At 50.6% G+C, this 16,212-nt stretch overlaps 1 protein-coding gene across 3 annotated transcripts in view; it reads right to left on the bottom strand.

Moving 5' to 3' along the window:
• The window catches only part of ZNF282 (zinc finger protein 282), a 29,909-nt gene extending 14,138 nt beyond the window's left edge, over positions 1 to 15,771 (bottom strand). Inside the window, exons 1-2 of one of the 3 annotated variants that reach the window (XM_078059696.1) lie at positions 14,721 to 15,771; positions 5,855 to 6,274 (exon numbers count right to left, since the gene is read on the bottom strand). In XM_078059696.1, coding sequence (XP_077915822.1) covers positions 5,855 to 6,259 — 405 coding nt within the window. In that variant the 5' untranslated portion in view covers positions 6,260 to 6,274; positions 14,721 to 15,771. Of the gene's footprint in view, positions 1 to 5,854; positions 6,275 to 8,534; positions 8,872 to 14,720 lie in introns of those variants that run through there. The other 2 variants (XM_036121101.2, XM_078059695.1) reach the window with 2 other exon arrangements.
• Positions 15,772 to 16,212: the final 441 nt, after the last annotated feature.

Raw genomic sequence — 16,212 nt, 5'->3', positions numbered from 1 at the left:
CCAAGCCAGCCTATGTGGCACCCATTAGGAAAGGACCAGCCCTCTGGGCTCCAGGCCCACTGGTGTCCAGCTCAGTGAGTGGGCAGCGCCTTTACACAAATTAGAAATGTCTGCTCTCGGGGTGCCTGGGTGGCTCAGTCGTTAAGCATCTGCCTTCGGCTCAGGTCATGATCCCAGGGTTCTGGGATCGAGCCCCGCATCGGGCTCCCTGCTCGGCGGGAAGCCTGCTTCTCCCTCTCCCACTCCCCCTGCTTGTGTTCCCTCTCTCGCTCTCTCTCTCTGTCAAAGAAATAAATAAAATCTTTAAAAAAAAAAAAGAAAGAAAGAAATGTCTGCTCTCACATCGGGTGCTCATGACCCTACGGGTATCCTCTGCAGGTGTGGTGTGTGCACTGTGTGTCACCCACCGACTGAGAGCTCACCCACCACCCATCTTCAGAGACAGAACAGAACTTTTAATTTCCTGGACCTTCCACCAGACTGGGGCATATCCCCGAGCCGCGAAAACCGATACAGACCACTTTCTTCATTTTCATTTCCTGCCCCTAGACAAAAGTCACACAATTCTGCAGGCGACATCCACCATACGTTCATACCACTCGTCCCAGGAAGCCTCTGGTGGATCTTGTGGACCTCTCCTGTGCTCTCTGGGAGGCTTCTTCCAAACTCTCCCCTCTCCCCAACCCTCCCCAGCCCCTCCCCCGTCTTCCCCATCTGTCCTGGATCCTGATCCCAGGTAGCTGCTGGCAAGCTCCCTTGCCCTTCTCACCAAGCCAACCCCCCGCTAATGTGCCCTTCATTTCTCCTCCAGCCCCTGCCTGTGAAACTCGACTCAAACAAACTTTTGTCTTTGACATCTCAGGCTCTCCCTCTCCAGTGGCTTTCCCTTGAGGGTCATCCAACCTAAGATGAACCGCCACTCAACTCTGTCGTCTCAAGCGACTCTACTCTCCCTCTTCACTTAAAACACCCCAAGAGACACGCTTTGTGTTTCCTTCTTCACAATTCATGCATCCTTCAACGCCTTAAAATCTTGTCTATGAACTCCCCATGCTCTGAAACCACACCCTGGAAGGCTGTCAGTAGCCTCCTGTTAACCCTTACCCTTTCAGACCTCTTTGCAAGGCCAGATCGCCTTTCTGGAATCTCCTGCTTGTCTTCCACGACTCTGCTTCCTCCTGCCCACTCAGCTTACTGCCTTCTCTTCCTCCCCCAACCCCAAGGCTCTGCCCTTACCTTTCCCTGTCCCTTCACTTTTTCCTCAGCAAGTTCACTCTTTGCACAACTTCAGTGGTTACCTCTGTGCGGATGATACTCTTCAGTTTTCCTTGTTCCCTATAGAGTTCAGATTTCAACAGCCCTCTGAGTGGCTCTGTTTAATCGCTTCTTAAGTACCTCAAACTAAATGTATCCAACACCAAGTTCAGCATCTTTTCCAACATGCCAACTCCTCTGCCTCACCTCACCATTTCTATGAAGAGTCACAATTCTGGAATCATATTCCCACAGTTGGAAAGAGCCATCACTACATAAAAACTTCCCTGTGCCAGGATACAGCACAAGTCTGAGACCGGCCAGAGACGGCAGGGAGCCTACAGTCTAGCTGGACAGAAAAGACTGCCTGTGAATTATCTGTCAGCCAATTAACAGGCACACTAGAATCCAGGAGGCACAAAGGATCTGAGAGACAACAGCCTTCCTTGAATCTGACAAAGAGAATGCACTTAGCATGGCCAACAGTACACAATGAATTATAACTATTAAGAGCAACATTAATGAACTCTCTCATGGTGCTTCATGGCGGTGGGTTTTAAAATATGTCCACAAATTCTTTGGCAGTCCCTTCAAGAAAGTAGAGCCTAATGTTCCTCCCCTTTGGCATGGGCAGGATTTAGTGACTCGCTTCTAACAAACACATTAAGGAGTGATGTGTACAATTTCTGAGACTAGGTCATAAAAGACAGGACAGCTCCACCCCGGTCTCTCTCTTGGCTCACCCACTCTGGGGGGAGCCAGCTGCCATGTTGTGAGGATATTCAAGCAGCCATGTTGGGAGGTCCACACAGTGAGGAACTGAGGCTTTGCCAACAGCCAAGTGAGTGGGCCATCCTGGAGGCAGATCCTCAGGCCTCAGCCAGGCCTTCAGATCACCACCAACTCAGTCAATAGCTTGATTACAACTTCATGAGACTCTGAGCCAGAATCACTCAGCCAAGCTGCTCCTGAATTCCTAACCCACAGAAACTGCAAGATGACAAATAATTACTTTTTTTAGGCTGCTAAGTTTTGGGAGTAATTTGCTACACGGCAATAGAAAACTAAGATGACAGGGGCTCCTGGGTGGCTCAGTCGTTAAGCGTCTGCCTTCGGCTCAGGTCATGATCCTGGGGTCCTGGGATTGAGCCTCACATCGGGCTCCCTGCTCAGTGGGAAGCCTGCTTCTCCCCCTCCCTCTCCCACTCCCCCTGCTTGTGTTCCCTCTCTTGCTGTGTCTGTCAAATAAATAAAATCTTAAAAAAAAAAAAAGAAAGAAAACTAAGACGACAGGGTACATAGTGTTGTACATCCACAAAATCAGTGAATCCTCACAACCCGTGTCATAAATGTGTTGTCATCTTCATCTTACAGATGAGAACCCTGAAATTCAGAGTGACCAGCTGGGTATTTACTTACAAAATTATTTACTTATACTTTACTTCTTTCCAAAAGATATGGAGACCTAGAAGACCCAGTCCCTCACATGAAAGTGTGAGCTCTCCAGCTGGACAGAGTCACTCAGCAAACACCTTCTGGATACTGACCGAAGCCGGTGCAGTTATAGACAAGGAGACACAGCGGTGAACCAAGCAGAAATTACATTCTGGTCAGGGAAGACCATCCAAGAAGACACAAAAAGAAGTAAATATTTAAGGTGCCCGATGGCACAGTGCTTTGGAGAACATGGGAGCAGGGACGGGGAAAAGAGAGTGCTGAGACTGGGGGGATGTAGTTCTTTGGTGTTGGGGGGCCATGGAAGGGCAGACCCCTGATGGAAGCGATGGGGATGGAGCCAGGCAGGTTCCCAGGGAGGGAGCTTTCCCGTGGAGGGAGGTCCCTGAGGTGAGACTGTGTGGCTGGAAAGGAGTGGACAAGAGGGGTGGAGGGGAGATGAGGTCAGAAAGGTGGGGCCGGAGAGGGGGCCCCTGACGGAACAGGGGCTTTTATGCTGCATGAGGTAGGAAGCCAGTTGGGGGTTTTAAGCAGAGGTAACTGATTTATATTTTTAAAGAATCACTCTGGCTACTCTGCTGAGAACAGATTGTAAAGGGTGAGGGACAAGGACGGGGACAAGGAGACCAGGCAGGAGGCCATGGCAACTATCAGAGGCGAGGTGACGGAGTCTCTCACCAGATGATGGTGGGAGCAGTGGAGGTGGAAAGGAGTGGTCAGCCTGGGGACAGTATTTTGAAGAAAACTCAGATGGCATTTACTAATATATCGGAAGGAGGGCTGAGAAAGAGCAGAAGCAAACATGACCCCAAAGTTTTTGGCTTGAGCCACTGGAAGGGTAGAGTTGTCTTCACGGAGACGAGGATGGGGTAGAACAGGTTTCAGGCGGAATACGGGAGTTCAGTTTGGTCGTGTTAAATCTAAGATATTTACCGAGTCCTGCTGCATTAGCAGGTAAGCATGTGAATCTGGCATTGAAGAAGGAAGTCTGGGCAAGAGACAGGGAGAGAGTGGGCGGGGGAGACTGCATTTGGAAGCTGACAGCACACAGGCTGCATTTAAAACCCCGAGACTGAGTGAAATCATGAGGGAGGGAGTGTAGATAATGAGCCAAAGGTCATTACCCAGCCCTGGACCACTCCAAACATAAAAGGTCAGGAAAAGAAGGTGAAGCCTGTGAAGGAGACTGAGCAGGAGCCACTAAGAGATAGGAACAGAATCAGGAGAGGTCACCTGGAAGCCCCGTGAAAAGGTGTCTCAAGGAGGGGGTGGCCACCTGCATGCAACGCCACCTTCAGGGCAGAGAAGATGAAGGCCGAACTGAGTGTGGACATCATGAGGGTGTTGGCAAGACCAACAGGATGGAGAGGTAGGAGCAGAAGCCTGATTGGCAGAGACTCCAGAATGATCCAATCACAACCTTACTGGAATGCTGAGAATAGAGGAACACGCTCAATGAGACCGTGGAGGACGCAGCAGCAGAATCCAGAGAGTCAGAAACTCAAAGAGGATGTGAGGCCTAGTTTCTTCTACAGATGGATTTCAAGGAAAAATGAAAGAGATGAAGGAGGAACTGACAGATTTAACAAGACTTAAAAGACATATCCCCTTCTTAAGTTCTGATTCAGACAAACTAATAGAAAACAAATTAAACTGTGTTTGGAAGACAAGAACATTTGAACACTGACTGGATACCTGAGTAGGCGGAGGCTTTTGTGGTGGCGGTAGTAACACTGAGGTCTTATTTCAGAAAAAAGAGTCTCTACCTTTCAGAGCTACACACTGAAATACTACCAGAAAAAAAAAAAAAGAAAATAGACTGATGCCTGAGACTGGCTTCAAAATAAAACAGGAGGGGATGTGGGGGGCGGGCTTTAGAGCAAATAAGACTGGCCGAGAGCCAACAGCTGCGGAAGCTGGATGATGGGTCCGTGATGGTTCCTCACGCTATTCTATGCACTTGTGTGGATGTTTGAGTTTTCTATAATAAAAAGGTTAAAAAGGACAGGGAGAGAAGGAACTGGAGACAGCAAATACATGTTTAAGGAATTCTGCTTAACGAGGAGAGAAATGAGGCACCAACTGCAGAGAGAGGTCGAGCCTAGGGAGGTTTTCATCACAGAGACGCGTGATGTTCTAGGACGTCTAGAACGACCAGTAGGGGGAAGAGCTGATGACACAGAGGGGAATGGGGGGAAGGCGGGTGGGTGGGGGGAGTCAGCAAAGGGGGGAAGGGTGGGCCGGCGAGGCCACGGGAACAGGGAAGGCAACAGGCTTGAGGCAGCATCGGGTGGGTGAGGGTCGTGGCTGAATGTGTGCCTCTTTAGTGACTCCATGTTCTCCGTAGACCAGAAGGCTGGGTCATCGATTGACAGTACAATGTTGATGATCCGGGGGTGAGGGGGCGGGGTGGGTGCAGGAGGCGAGGGAATGGAAGGGGGAAATGGAACATGAATTCTGAGCTGCAAGAAAGCCAGCAGAGGGGATGGTCACAACTTCCTAGCAATTCCAGTCAGCGTGGTTTGCCTCGGCCGCGTTCCAATGAGCACGTACAAAGATAACCAATGACAAATGGTCCTCTGTAGGTGCCAAGTGGAAACCCAAGCATGACGAGCAGCAGGAGTCTGCAGACACCCAGATACCTCGGGGGTATTGGGAAAGGTGACAGGAAAGCCTGACAGACAGAAGCAGGCAGATTCTGTGGGGAACGGGTGGAGGGCAGCCTCGTGGAGGTAGAACATTCATGACTCAGTTGTTTAAGTGGAGGCAGGCTTTAAGAGACACTGAAATAAGGGGCACCTGGGGGGCTCAGTCAGGTGAGCGTCCAACTCTTGATTTAGGCTCAGGTCATGATCTTGGGGTCATGAGATCAAGCCCCACGTCCAGCTCCACGCTCAGGGAGTCTGCTTAAGATTCTCTCCCTCTTCCTCCGCCCCTCCCTCCCTGCTCCCCCCATCCCCCGTGTGCGCACTCTCTCTCTCTCTCTCAAAAAACAAAAAGAGAGAGAGAGAGAGAGAGAGACACTGAAATCATACAAGAGGAAGCCAGAGAATTTTGTGGGAAGGACCGGCCAAATGAAATTGAGAGTTTCGTTGACATGTGCTGGTCCTCACTTCCATCCCTGTCCCTGGGGACCACCACGTACCTTGGGGACCTCCCCCTTGCTGCCTGGGGGCAGTCTCAGGACCCAGAAATTTCGGTTCCTCAGCAGGTTCTCCATGTTCTCCAGCCGCCTCTGCAGCAGCCCGTACTCCTGCAGCAGGGTCCCCAGCACGGCCCACTTGCTCTCCATGTGGTTGCTGAACTCCACGGCCGTCTTCTCGCAGTCGGCCAGCTTCTTCTCGGCCGTCCCCGTCCGCCCCTCCAGATTTAGCAGCTGGCTGGCCTGGGCCTCCACCTTCCTTTCCACGGCCTGGATGGCGGCCACCACGGTCCAGAGTGAGATCTCTGCCGTGGGCAGCTGGGGCTCTCTCATCATGCGGTCAGGGAAGACAGGTGCCCTGTCTGGGAAGGGCGGGAACTGGAAAGGCATCGGTCGCCGGGCATCCATGTCCCACTCTTGAGCCTGTGTGCAGGGGGAGAAAGTGACAGCGGGGGCTGAGAGCCTATGTGAGGCGGGGAGGGGGGCCTGGGAACAGAGAACAACTAACCAGATGCCGCAGACTCTCGCCCCTCCACCGTGCCCCCCCCCCAGGCTATGGTGTTCATTCCTGGCCCCAGCACTACCTCGAGGAGCCACCCGGCCAACCTTCCCATCAAGATCGGTCACTCGTTTACCCACGTGACCCTTCGTAAGCCAAGGCTGCAGACCCCCGCCCGCAATGTCACCTGCCGCTTTCACAGCGCAGCTGTCTCCTCGGGGGCTAGACCTGACGATGAACTCTCTCGAAAGTCACCTAGTGCCTTCTGATTCAAAGTAAGAATTCTGGCCTAAGTCACCTGACCCTAATCTCCCCTGCAATCTCCAAGCAGGTTAGGGCAAGAATGATTATCTCTGCTTTAAAGATGATGGAACTGCGGCACAGAGATGTGGCTGGTCATTCCGCGGCTCCTGGTGTCACCGCCCACCGGAGCAGAGCTAGGTGCTACACGTAACAAAAGCACGGCTCAGGTAAGTGCTGCCCCCATACCCGGCAGCTGTGACCAAGGGAGACCCCAGAGAGCCTGAGTGAGCAGATGAGCAGCCTTTTTTCCATATCCAACTCCTGATTCATATTTTCTAAAATGAAAATAGGTTTGCCAAAAAACGTCATTCACCGAAGAGGGGACATGCCTGAGAGGAGAAGACTTTCTAGTCCACTTCCTGTCCCTGGAAGGTGAGGCCCCATGGGTCCGCGTTGGGAGCTGAGCCCTATGACCAAGAGAGGGTGGTCCCAGTTCACTGGTGACCTGGGAACTGTCCCCATACCGTATAGCAGTACCCAGGGCTTCCTGGCCAACAGCAGGGCTGATAACCAACTCTCCTGGCCATGTGGGATGGCAGGTGTCATTTTCTTTCCTCCCTGTTGCTGCTGACGAGGCCCTCGGGCTGGGCAAAGCGGAGGCCTGCTGCTGAGAGGTGACGTGGGCAGGCCAGGGACACGCACGCCAACTGCCCTAACTCAGAGCAGCTGTGATAGCCACAGAGGAACACCCCACAGCTTCCAGGGACTCGCTCCGAGACGTGGGATACTGGGAGCAGGGCCCTGGGTGCCAGACCCTGCTAAGTAAAGAGACCATGTTTCCATCAAAGCCATCCATCTGAGCTCATGCAGGCCTTGCTCCTGACGGCCCAGAGAAGGAGACAAGGGCTGACAGTGGAAGTTCAGAGCGTCACCAGGCCCAAATGACTTTTGGAAGGTCTGGAGAGGTAAGGCTGAAAAATGATCCCACACAGCAACTCCTGGCTCACTGGTCAGAGCCGGGGGAGAAGCAGGCTAGGAGCAGAGGGGGCTTCTGCGGGGCCAGCCCCGGGTCAGTTCCCACACTCGCCCGGGGAACACGACTCCGCTCTCGATCAGCACCACCGCCTCACGCTGTACACGGTACACAACTCCAAAGCACTGACTCTCAAAACTCGGGCGCACACTGAGATCCTTACGAAGCTTCAAGAACTGACGGGTGTCTACTCTCCACCCAGAGACGCCGATTTCACTGGCTGGGGACGAAGTTTGGGCGTCAGGAGTCTTAAAAGCTGCTCAGGTGACTCCAGTGTGCAGCCAAGTTTGCCAACGGCAAAGTCACCGCTCAATGGCCCCCTTCCTCCGTCACACCCGGTGCAAAGGAAAAGTGAATGACACGTTGTACTTGGTGAGAGATGGCAATACAACATTAATACAAATCTTTTTGTCCAGGTGGCTAGGGTGTGAACCCGATGGGGCACTCCGGTGCGCACACAGCCGGGGCCCGGGCACAAGTGCGCGAAGGGGAGCCCGGGCCGGGGTGCGTGCCGCGGTCACGGCTCCACTAGGTCCCCGCCGCCTTCCCCGCGGGGCCTCCTCTGGGCGCGGGCACCGGGCCCGGGCAGCACGCGGCCTCGGGGCCTGCTGCTCGGCGGCGCGCGCGGGCCGGGCCTGCTCGGGCGCCGGGGCCGGGCGCGGGACTCGGGGCCGGGCCTGCTGGGGGCCGCTGCGCCCCGCCTGCCGCGCGAGTCCGCCCGCGCCCCGGCCCACCCCGGGCCTCCGATTCGGCGCCCGCACACCGAGGGCCCTCCGGCGCCGACGTGCGCCCCCCCCACTGCCCCCCGGCGCCCGCAGCCCCGCGCCCGCACCCCCAACCCCGCAGCCCCGCGCCCCGCCCCCACGGCCAGGCGGCGCGGCCATGGCGCTGGGCGGGGGTGCACCCACCTGCATGGGCGGCATTCCCTCGGCCATTTCCCCGCGCAGCGCCGGCTCCTGGTGGCAGACCTCCTCCGGGGGCAGAGCCTGGGCCCAGCTCCAGCTCCCGCTGTCCAGCCCCAGGCCCTGGATGCCCAGCTGCTGAGGCTGCGGCCGTGTTGACACAAACTGCATCCTGGGAGTGCTGTTCCCCGCTCGGGCCGGCCAGGGAGAAGAAGAACGTTTTCCAGGCGCCTTCCCCCTCGCCGGGGCCGGACAGCTCCATCTACAGCCCGTAGGAGCAAACAGTCCCCTTCGGCGGCGCTCCCCGCCCCTGCGCAGCCAGCTCGCCAGCCAATGGTCTCCGAGCTCCTGCCCGCCTGCGGGGACCGGCGGGGGCCACTTCGGGGCCCAGGCCACTCCCACCGCCGCCCCCAAAGTGGCCCTGGGAGGATATGCTCGTCAGAGCCCTCCGTGTGGGATGGCCTGCCCCAAAGTCCCAAACAATGCCAGGTCCCGATTTCTGTTAATTCTGCAAATATGTATTGGGCTATCCCAAAGGAAAATGGTGCCTGACCCTTTTGAAAAATTTGCAAGACTAATTGTGTCTGCGGACTCTATCTTCTGGCCTTTGCCCTTCCCTCACGCTTTTGCAGGCTTGACCTCCCACTCTCCCTCCCCAGTCCAAATACACCGGGACCAATTCCAGGTCTTCGCATTGGTCTGGATGCTACAGAAGGGATCTGGGCTAATGTGTCAGAAGAGGGCCGAACTCCTCCTCCCAGGTAAGGCGCACCGCATTTCAGCAGCAGCCTCTTCCAAAACCTTTAAATGTAGGTCAACGTCACTTTGAAACATTAAGCCAAATCAGAGGAGGAACCAGGGGAAGGCTCGGGTAGGCTGATGCAGAAGATAGGGTGAGGGCGGGGAAATTCACTCATTCATTCCACAAATATTTACTGAGCAGCTACTATGTGCCAGGTACCACTTAGATGGTGGGCTTTGCATTTGCATATACCTGAGTTTAAGTTCCAAAATCACAGCGCTCTAGCTGTGACTGTGAGCAATTTAACTTCTGAGCTTCCGTCAGTCTCTCCAAATAGAAATGAAGCAAATAAGGTCTACTCCCCAGTTGTACAGTCAAATGAGATGAGATCAGTGCTTAGCACATAGCAGGCCCCCAACAAAGGTAGTTACTCCCCAAAGGTAAATCTTATAATTATCCTTAAAATTGTATCTACTTTGCTTTCCTAAATGACTGGGTCCTATCTTCTTAAGACAGAGACTCCAGAGCTCCTTACTGCCCTGTGTAGAGGAAGACCTGCCGCAGAATCAGCCCAGACGGGTACCCTTCTGTCTCACTGCACTTAGTAAAATAAAAGGCATTATCCCCCCAAGTGAGACATGTGCTTAAAGCAACATATTCAGAACAATTATCAAGTGCTTTCTCTGTTAGGCATCCTTCCTGGATACAGAAGGAGTATCTTGTGGACCGTCTTATCCTCAAGGAGCTTACAGGCTGCTGAAGGTTATGTTCCCAGAAGCTAGTGATCTCCTTCCCTCCATTCCCTGGCCACAGGCTGTCCCTTGTTTGTAAATATCATGTCCACTGTTGTTAGGGGAACCAGATAAGCAGAGTGTGAAAAGTTCCAGGTAAATTCATTTCCACGAGTGACACACATCAGAGCACATATTCTGACCCACCAATCATCAATCATCCCGCTTTCCTAAAAGTGGGAGAGGCTGGGTTAGCCCCAAAGGTTTAAGCCATCTTTTCAGTAAAAGGCAGTTAAAACTACTCCCCTTAAGCATTAAACTAGTTATAATACTAGTTATAATAACTGGCTTACACAATAAGTCACCATCATAGCATATCCGCTGCACGTTTCTCCCTTCACAGAGGGTGCATTTTCACAAAGCCAGCCACACTTGAAACCCCTGCAGCCAGAGTGGCTGCCCAGGGCCAGAGGCTGTGTTCACTGCTATGACATGCGCAAAGCGACTCAACTCAAACAGAATTTAAATGCACAGTTGCACTGTACTAGCATGGTTTCGTAACTGCCATGCCTAGCAACCATAGGCCACAAAAACGGGTTAGTGGCTGCGGCAGGGGGAGACGTGAATGGGGGGATTAGGGGACACCTCCCAGAAGGAAAACAGGAAGGGTGTGGGGAGGGGGCTGTTGTAGCTGCACTGGCCGTGGACCCTCTGATGGGTACTCCAGTGACTGAGGGACTGGCGGGGCTGGGAGCTGTGCTAGGGAGGGAGAGGTCCTGTCCTGGGAGAGCTGCCGGGTCACTAGGCTCGTTTCTCTGAATCACGGGGTAATTGTGAGGCAGTTACCTGAATTACTGAGGAGCAGAGTCAGCAGCTGGGTAATGTGGATTATAAGATGTCAAGTATCATCGTTAATAAACATCTCCTGAAAGGGAAGGACCCAGGACTGCCCCTCCATGCCTCAGGAGGGAGCTGCTTTTCATCTCCTCACTAGGAATTCTATAGCTATGGCTCTGGACAGGGTATTTGAAGTGACAGATGCTGAACCAGAGGATGTGAGAGAGGCCAGAGGAGAGGGGATGCAGAAATGCCAGAACACTTATGTGTCGTGATGGTTAATTTTATGCATCAGTTTGACTGGGCCAAGGGATGACCAGTTGGCTGGTAGAACACTTTTCTGGGTGTGTCTGTGAGGGTGTTTCCTGAAGAAATTAGCATTTGAATCGGTAGACTGGAGAAGGTGCCCTCACAAATGTGAGTGAGCATCACCCAATCCCTTGAGGGCCTGAATAGAACAAAAAGGCCAAGGAGGGGCAGATTAGCTCCTCCCTGGAGCTGAGACATCTATCTCCTCCTGCCTTTGGATGCCAACTGTCCTGGTTCTTGGGCCTTACACCACTGGCTTTCCTGGTTCCCCAGCTTGCAATGGCAGACCATGGAACTTCTTGACCTCCATAATTACATGAGCTAATTCCTAGAATAAATCTCCTTTCATATATCTCTGTATATCATTTTAGTTCCGTTTCTCTGGAGAACCCCAATACCTGTGTCCATCGTTTCTTAAGTCTTCCTGGTGCTCCTGTGCACTCCATGCCCCACCAACAACTGCAAGCTTTATTTGAGAAAGGAAACCTCCAGATTCACTCAGCTAAGTGAACAGGGTAACCAGATTAGCACTGCTATCTCGGTGTCTCCCATGCCTAATTTAACAAGCAGGCTTAATAAGGACAACAGTGTAATCCATAGGACGGAGAAAGGAGAGCAGCTTCAGCTCCCCTCATCCACTGGCATGTCTGTGGTTCCAACTTCCTGTCTTCACTTGAGGATCTAAGTTATGTCAACCTCCAAAGGAAGGGTAACCTGTAGGTGGCCAAGTCACTGGCATCCTAAGTGTGACTAAAAATCAGACAATGGAAGAGGGAGAAAGTGTTGATGTGGGGATCACAGTACAATATTTTGTATCACACAGTTTTTAGGTCAGTTTGCTCTTGCTAATGAGTCTTCAACATGCTTGCCTTTTCAGATCCACCTTTTGCCAATATTTTTATTCAAACTTAAGTGTGCGTGTGCATGTACATACACACCCGCACACATACATTTTCCCTCTTTCCCACTAACTTCTGAAAATTCCTGCTTTTCAGAAAGTTTAGAGAAAATACTACTTTTTCCCTCCTGAGTTTATTCTCAGCCTACTTTAATAGGCATTTCATCACCTTTTTCACAAGTCTTGACAGAGTAGACAAGTGAAGTTTGTTGGCTTTTCTTCAGTTCTTAATGACTGTGTGGTACTTTTGCTCAATCTTAATAAACATGTAATTGCTTGAGTGACTAAGCGAGTTAGCTACTCAAGAGTTCTACAGCAATGGGTAACTGGGGCTTAGAAACCCTGTATGTGCAGACAGGTTTTGTGTTGGGAATTAACAATTGCACTATGTTCTCTTGAATCTTCTCAATGGGTATCCCTTCGATTTTTAAGTGTGGATTTGATTACTAAAAATGGCCAAAATTCATTCAAAATGAAGTCCGGAGTGCATACAGAATAATACTGGTTTTTCTAAATGCAACAAATAGGGTGTGAAACCACATGTTATTGTTAAATCCAAGCTGGTAATGACATCACCACGGTCCCTCTTCATTCTTCAGCAAACTGCTAGCGTCACCAAAATAGAAGTCAGGGTACAGCGCAGGAACCCGTGCGGCTCCCGTCTGTGCGCATCCAGGATCCTGCCCGTGTTTCACAGACCATGTGTCTCTGGACAGCGCCTGCGGTGGGCACAGCTGAACTGAATGCTGCTTTTCCCACAGCCTCTAGAGGTCCTAACTTAACTACGGAGATCAGTCAGAACTTTTTCAACAGCAATTCTCATAGCCTTATTTCCTACTAAATTATGACGTCCCATGGTGGATTCATCTGCCTTTTATTAATCTCCAGTCCACAGCCCCCTGCTCCAGTAAAGCAGGCTAACTGGTCATTTCCAGTCCAGTAACTCACTTTCTCATTCTCTGATCTTCTAAACTTGCAGGCACATTAGAATCACGTGGGGGAACTTAAAACAAACAAAATGCCCAGGCTCCGCCCCAGGCAAATTAGATCATGCCAGGGTGGGCCCTGGCATAAATATTTTTCTCTAAGTTCCCCAAGTGATTCTAATGTTCAGCCAAGAACCCTCCCCATGTGCTTGTCCCAGCCTCACGGGATCACCATGCAGAAATGAACATCCTGAATTATTACTTAGCGGCTGTTAAATATAGGATTGATTTAATAATTGTTCATTGTTTTTATCTTGCTGTTTATTCAGTGAGGTTGGCTTGTAGATATTGTTTCTCTTACACAATTTTTTAAAACTATAATTCAAAGCCAAGAACTAACACACACACACACACACATACACACACACACACACACACACACACACACACACACACACACTGCTTTCTGTACTTTCTGCTTGCTTAACCCAAACTCTCCAGTAACATGCCTGCCTTCTTAACTTGTTATAATTCCACAGGTACATAAAACTGGTTATCTTGCATAATAAGTTGCTGGTAGAAGACAATGCGTTAAATAGGTTGACCCGACACTTTCTGCAGCACTTTGCTTTCGATCTCTGCTCACACACACTGCTGTTGTCCTATTGCTCCCCAAATGACAATCTAGGGCTAGCTTCTCCCTAGCACAGGCAAGCAAACTAGAAGCAAAGGAAGGACCACTGCCCAGTCTTGAATGAAGAGAAGCACTAACAACATCCAGGAAATTGTTTAACCGGTCAATAATTCTGCATTGACTATGTCAACACTTTCACAGGCCTGCGATACGTTTCAAAGCACTTTTGAAGACCTATCCTCATTTGAGCGTCCCAACACCTATGTAAAGTTGATCAAGTGGGTATTATCCTCATGCTAGGAATGAGAAAAATCGAAGCAAGATTAAAAAACTCTGGCCTCCTGAGTCCTTTCCAAGAACTTTTCCATTTCAATAATCCTTATTCTTATAAAGTATTATAAATGCTGTATATAAATATTTTACATTATAAACACAAGGGAAAAATAACCACTGAATGACCCCAGTACCCTAGAACCATCATTATTATTTTGGTAGGTCTTTTTATTTTCCTATGCTTTAAAAAAATGCAATGAAATGCATAGTGCATATTTAAAACATTTTATAGTTTTGCTAAAACTCTGTCAGTTTGTGTGGCTTTGGAGTAATGATAATATGGTTAGAATGAGATTCTAAAAATGCATACCTCTCCAAGGTGTTTATTCTGCTGTGTCAAAGCAATCTCTCAATAGGGCAGAATGTGGGGAGAAACCAGACAAGGAAAACAGGACCCAGACATAAATTCTTAAATTCCAGGATTTTAGAGCTGGAAGGGATTGGATATTACCATCATGTTCTATAGGAATTAGGAAAATGAGATCTACACAAATTTAGTGCCTTGCTCTGTATCAAGTAGGTAGACAGTGTTCGGCTAGGACCAGAATCCAGTTCTTCACCCCTACTCCGGTGGTCTTCCCACTATGCAATCATGCACTGAGCACCCACATCCCTCCAGCACCGGGCCCATGAGGGATACAAAACAAGACATGGCCTCTGTTCTTGGGTAGCTTACTTTTTTGGACCGGTCTCAAGATTTTACAATAAATACTGGCTTTGCTGATAAACAAACACAAAGCCACACAGATCAATGAGGTTTTTATCAAATATTTTAAATGTACCTGGCAATGTTTGAGAGCGTGGCAGCACACTGCTTTCGAGGCTTCTCTGACTGGGCTGTATTGATCTGCCTTCTTCAGTGGTTGATTGGTCCTAGGGGTGAAATACTTTCTTGTTTTGAAGAGGCAACTTGACCAAGTTGACAAAAGTCATTGTGGATGTGGATGTGATCATGGCCAGAGTTACACGTTTAAAAAGAAACTAGAGAAGGGTCATAAAGGGAGGAGTAACACCCTAGAAAGTGAGAGATTGCTCCTTTTGCAAGATACATAAATAGTACCTTCCAGGTCCTTTATGCTAAGGACAATAAGCTCTGGTCTATGATAGTCCTAATGAAGTAGAAGTCTTTGAAGGAACCCTGTCACAGGTGGGGAAACAGATTTTCGCCTATCCTACTGTACCAGAAGTGCAATCTGGGCTACCATTTGCCATTCCCAAGTGAATCTACTGGGCCCACAGGAACACAGGCCCTTTCCTCCTGACTACAGCTGACCCAAGATGAGCCTGTAACCCGAGGGCCGCCAATCCAAGGGTTGGCTGGAAACTTGTGTGACCTGGTATAGGAAGAGGAGCTGGGCCAGACCCCCTGCTTCAGAATCTGAAGAACACCAAAAGAATCAGAGCCACATGGTGTCATGGTACATAGAAACTTGTGGGAGCCACAAGTACAGAAAAGATAGGATACAAGAACAGGTTAAACGGAAGCAAAAGATGGCAGGCAAAAAGCTGAGACATCCAGCAATCATGCGCTTCCGTAGAGTAGCCCGGATGTGACCGTCTCTCTGGTCAGGCCCGGACACCTTTGGTGATAGCTGTCGTTGTGACGCCTTCTGTGTCCGGCTCTGCGCTAAGGACTTCACACTGGCTTCCTTTCCCGCTGAGACACAGATCTCGTTCTCACCACTTTACAGATAAGTAAACTAGGCTCCTGATGGTTAAGTAACATATGTTACATCTGATGATGCCAGGACCTGAATACAGGTCTGACTCAGAGTCTAGGCCCATGACGCTGTACTCACCCACATGTGTCCTTAAGTTCAGGTTCTTTGCACTCCCCAATCCTCCTCCTCCTCCTCCTCCTCCTCCACTGCCTACCAGTTTGATCTCACTTGAGGTCCTTTTGCTGCTAAGAGTCTGACACTTCCCTAGTCTAAGACTGTCTTGTATATAGGCCCTGTGAGAAGTGAGTGCTTCCTTTGTAGAGTAAACAGAACAGGGTCGAGGCGTCCACCAAACACATAGAAAAAACAAATCTGATGACAAAGAGTTCCTCATCTGTAAGCCATGTGGGGAAAGACTGGCTTTTACTCATTGCTGAGCAGCCCTCAGACACCTCTTTGTTGTCTAGGAAGCTGCGATATGGGGTGATAGGTGGGGAGAAGGACTGGGGTATTCTGACTCTCCTAAGAGAAAACCGTGAGCAGAAACTGGGTGTTCCATCCCATTTGGAATGGATAAAGGAACTGAGACAGTGAACATTTGTTATTCCCCAAT

Source organism: Halichoerus grypus, chromosome 12 (assembly GCF_964656455.1).
Source record: "Halichoerus grypus chromosome 12, mHalGry1.hap1.1, whole genome shotgun sequence".
Classification (NCBI taxonomy): Eukaryota; Metazoa; Chordata; class Mammalia; order Carnivora; family Phocidae; genus Halichoerus; species Halichoerus grypus.
This window is presented reverse-complemented; position numbering and strand designations above follow the sequence as displayed.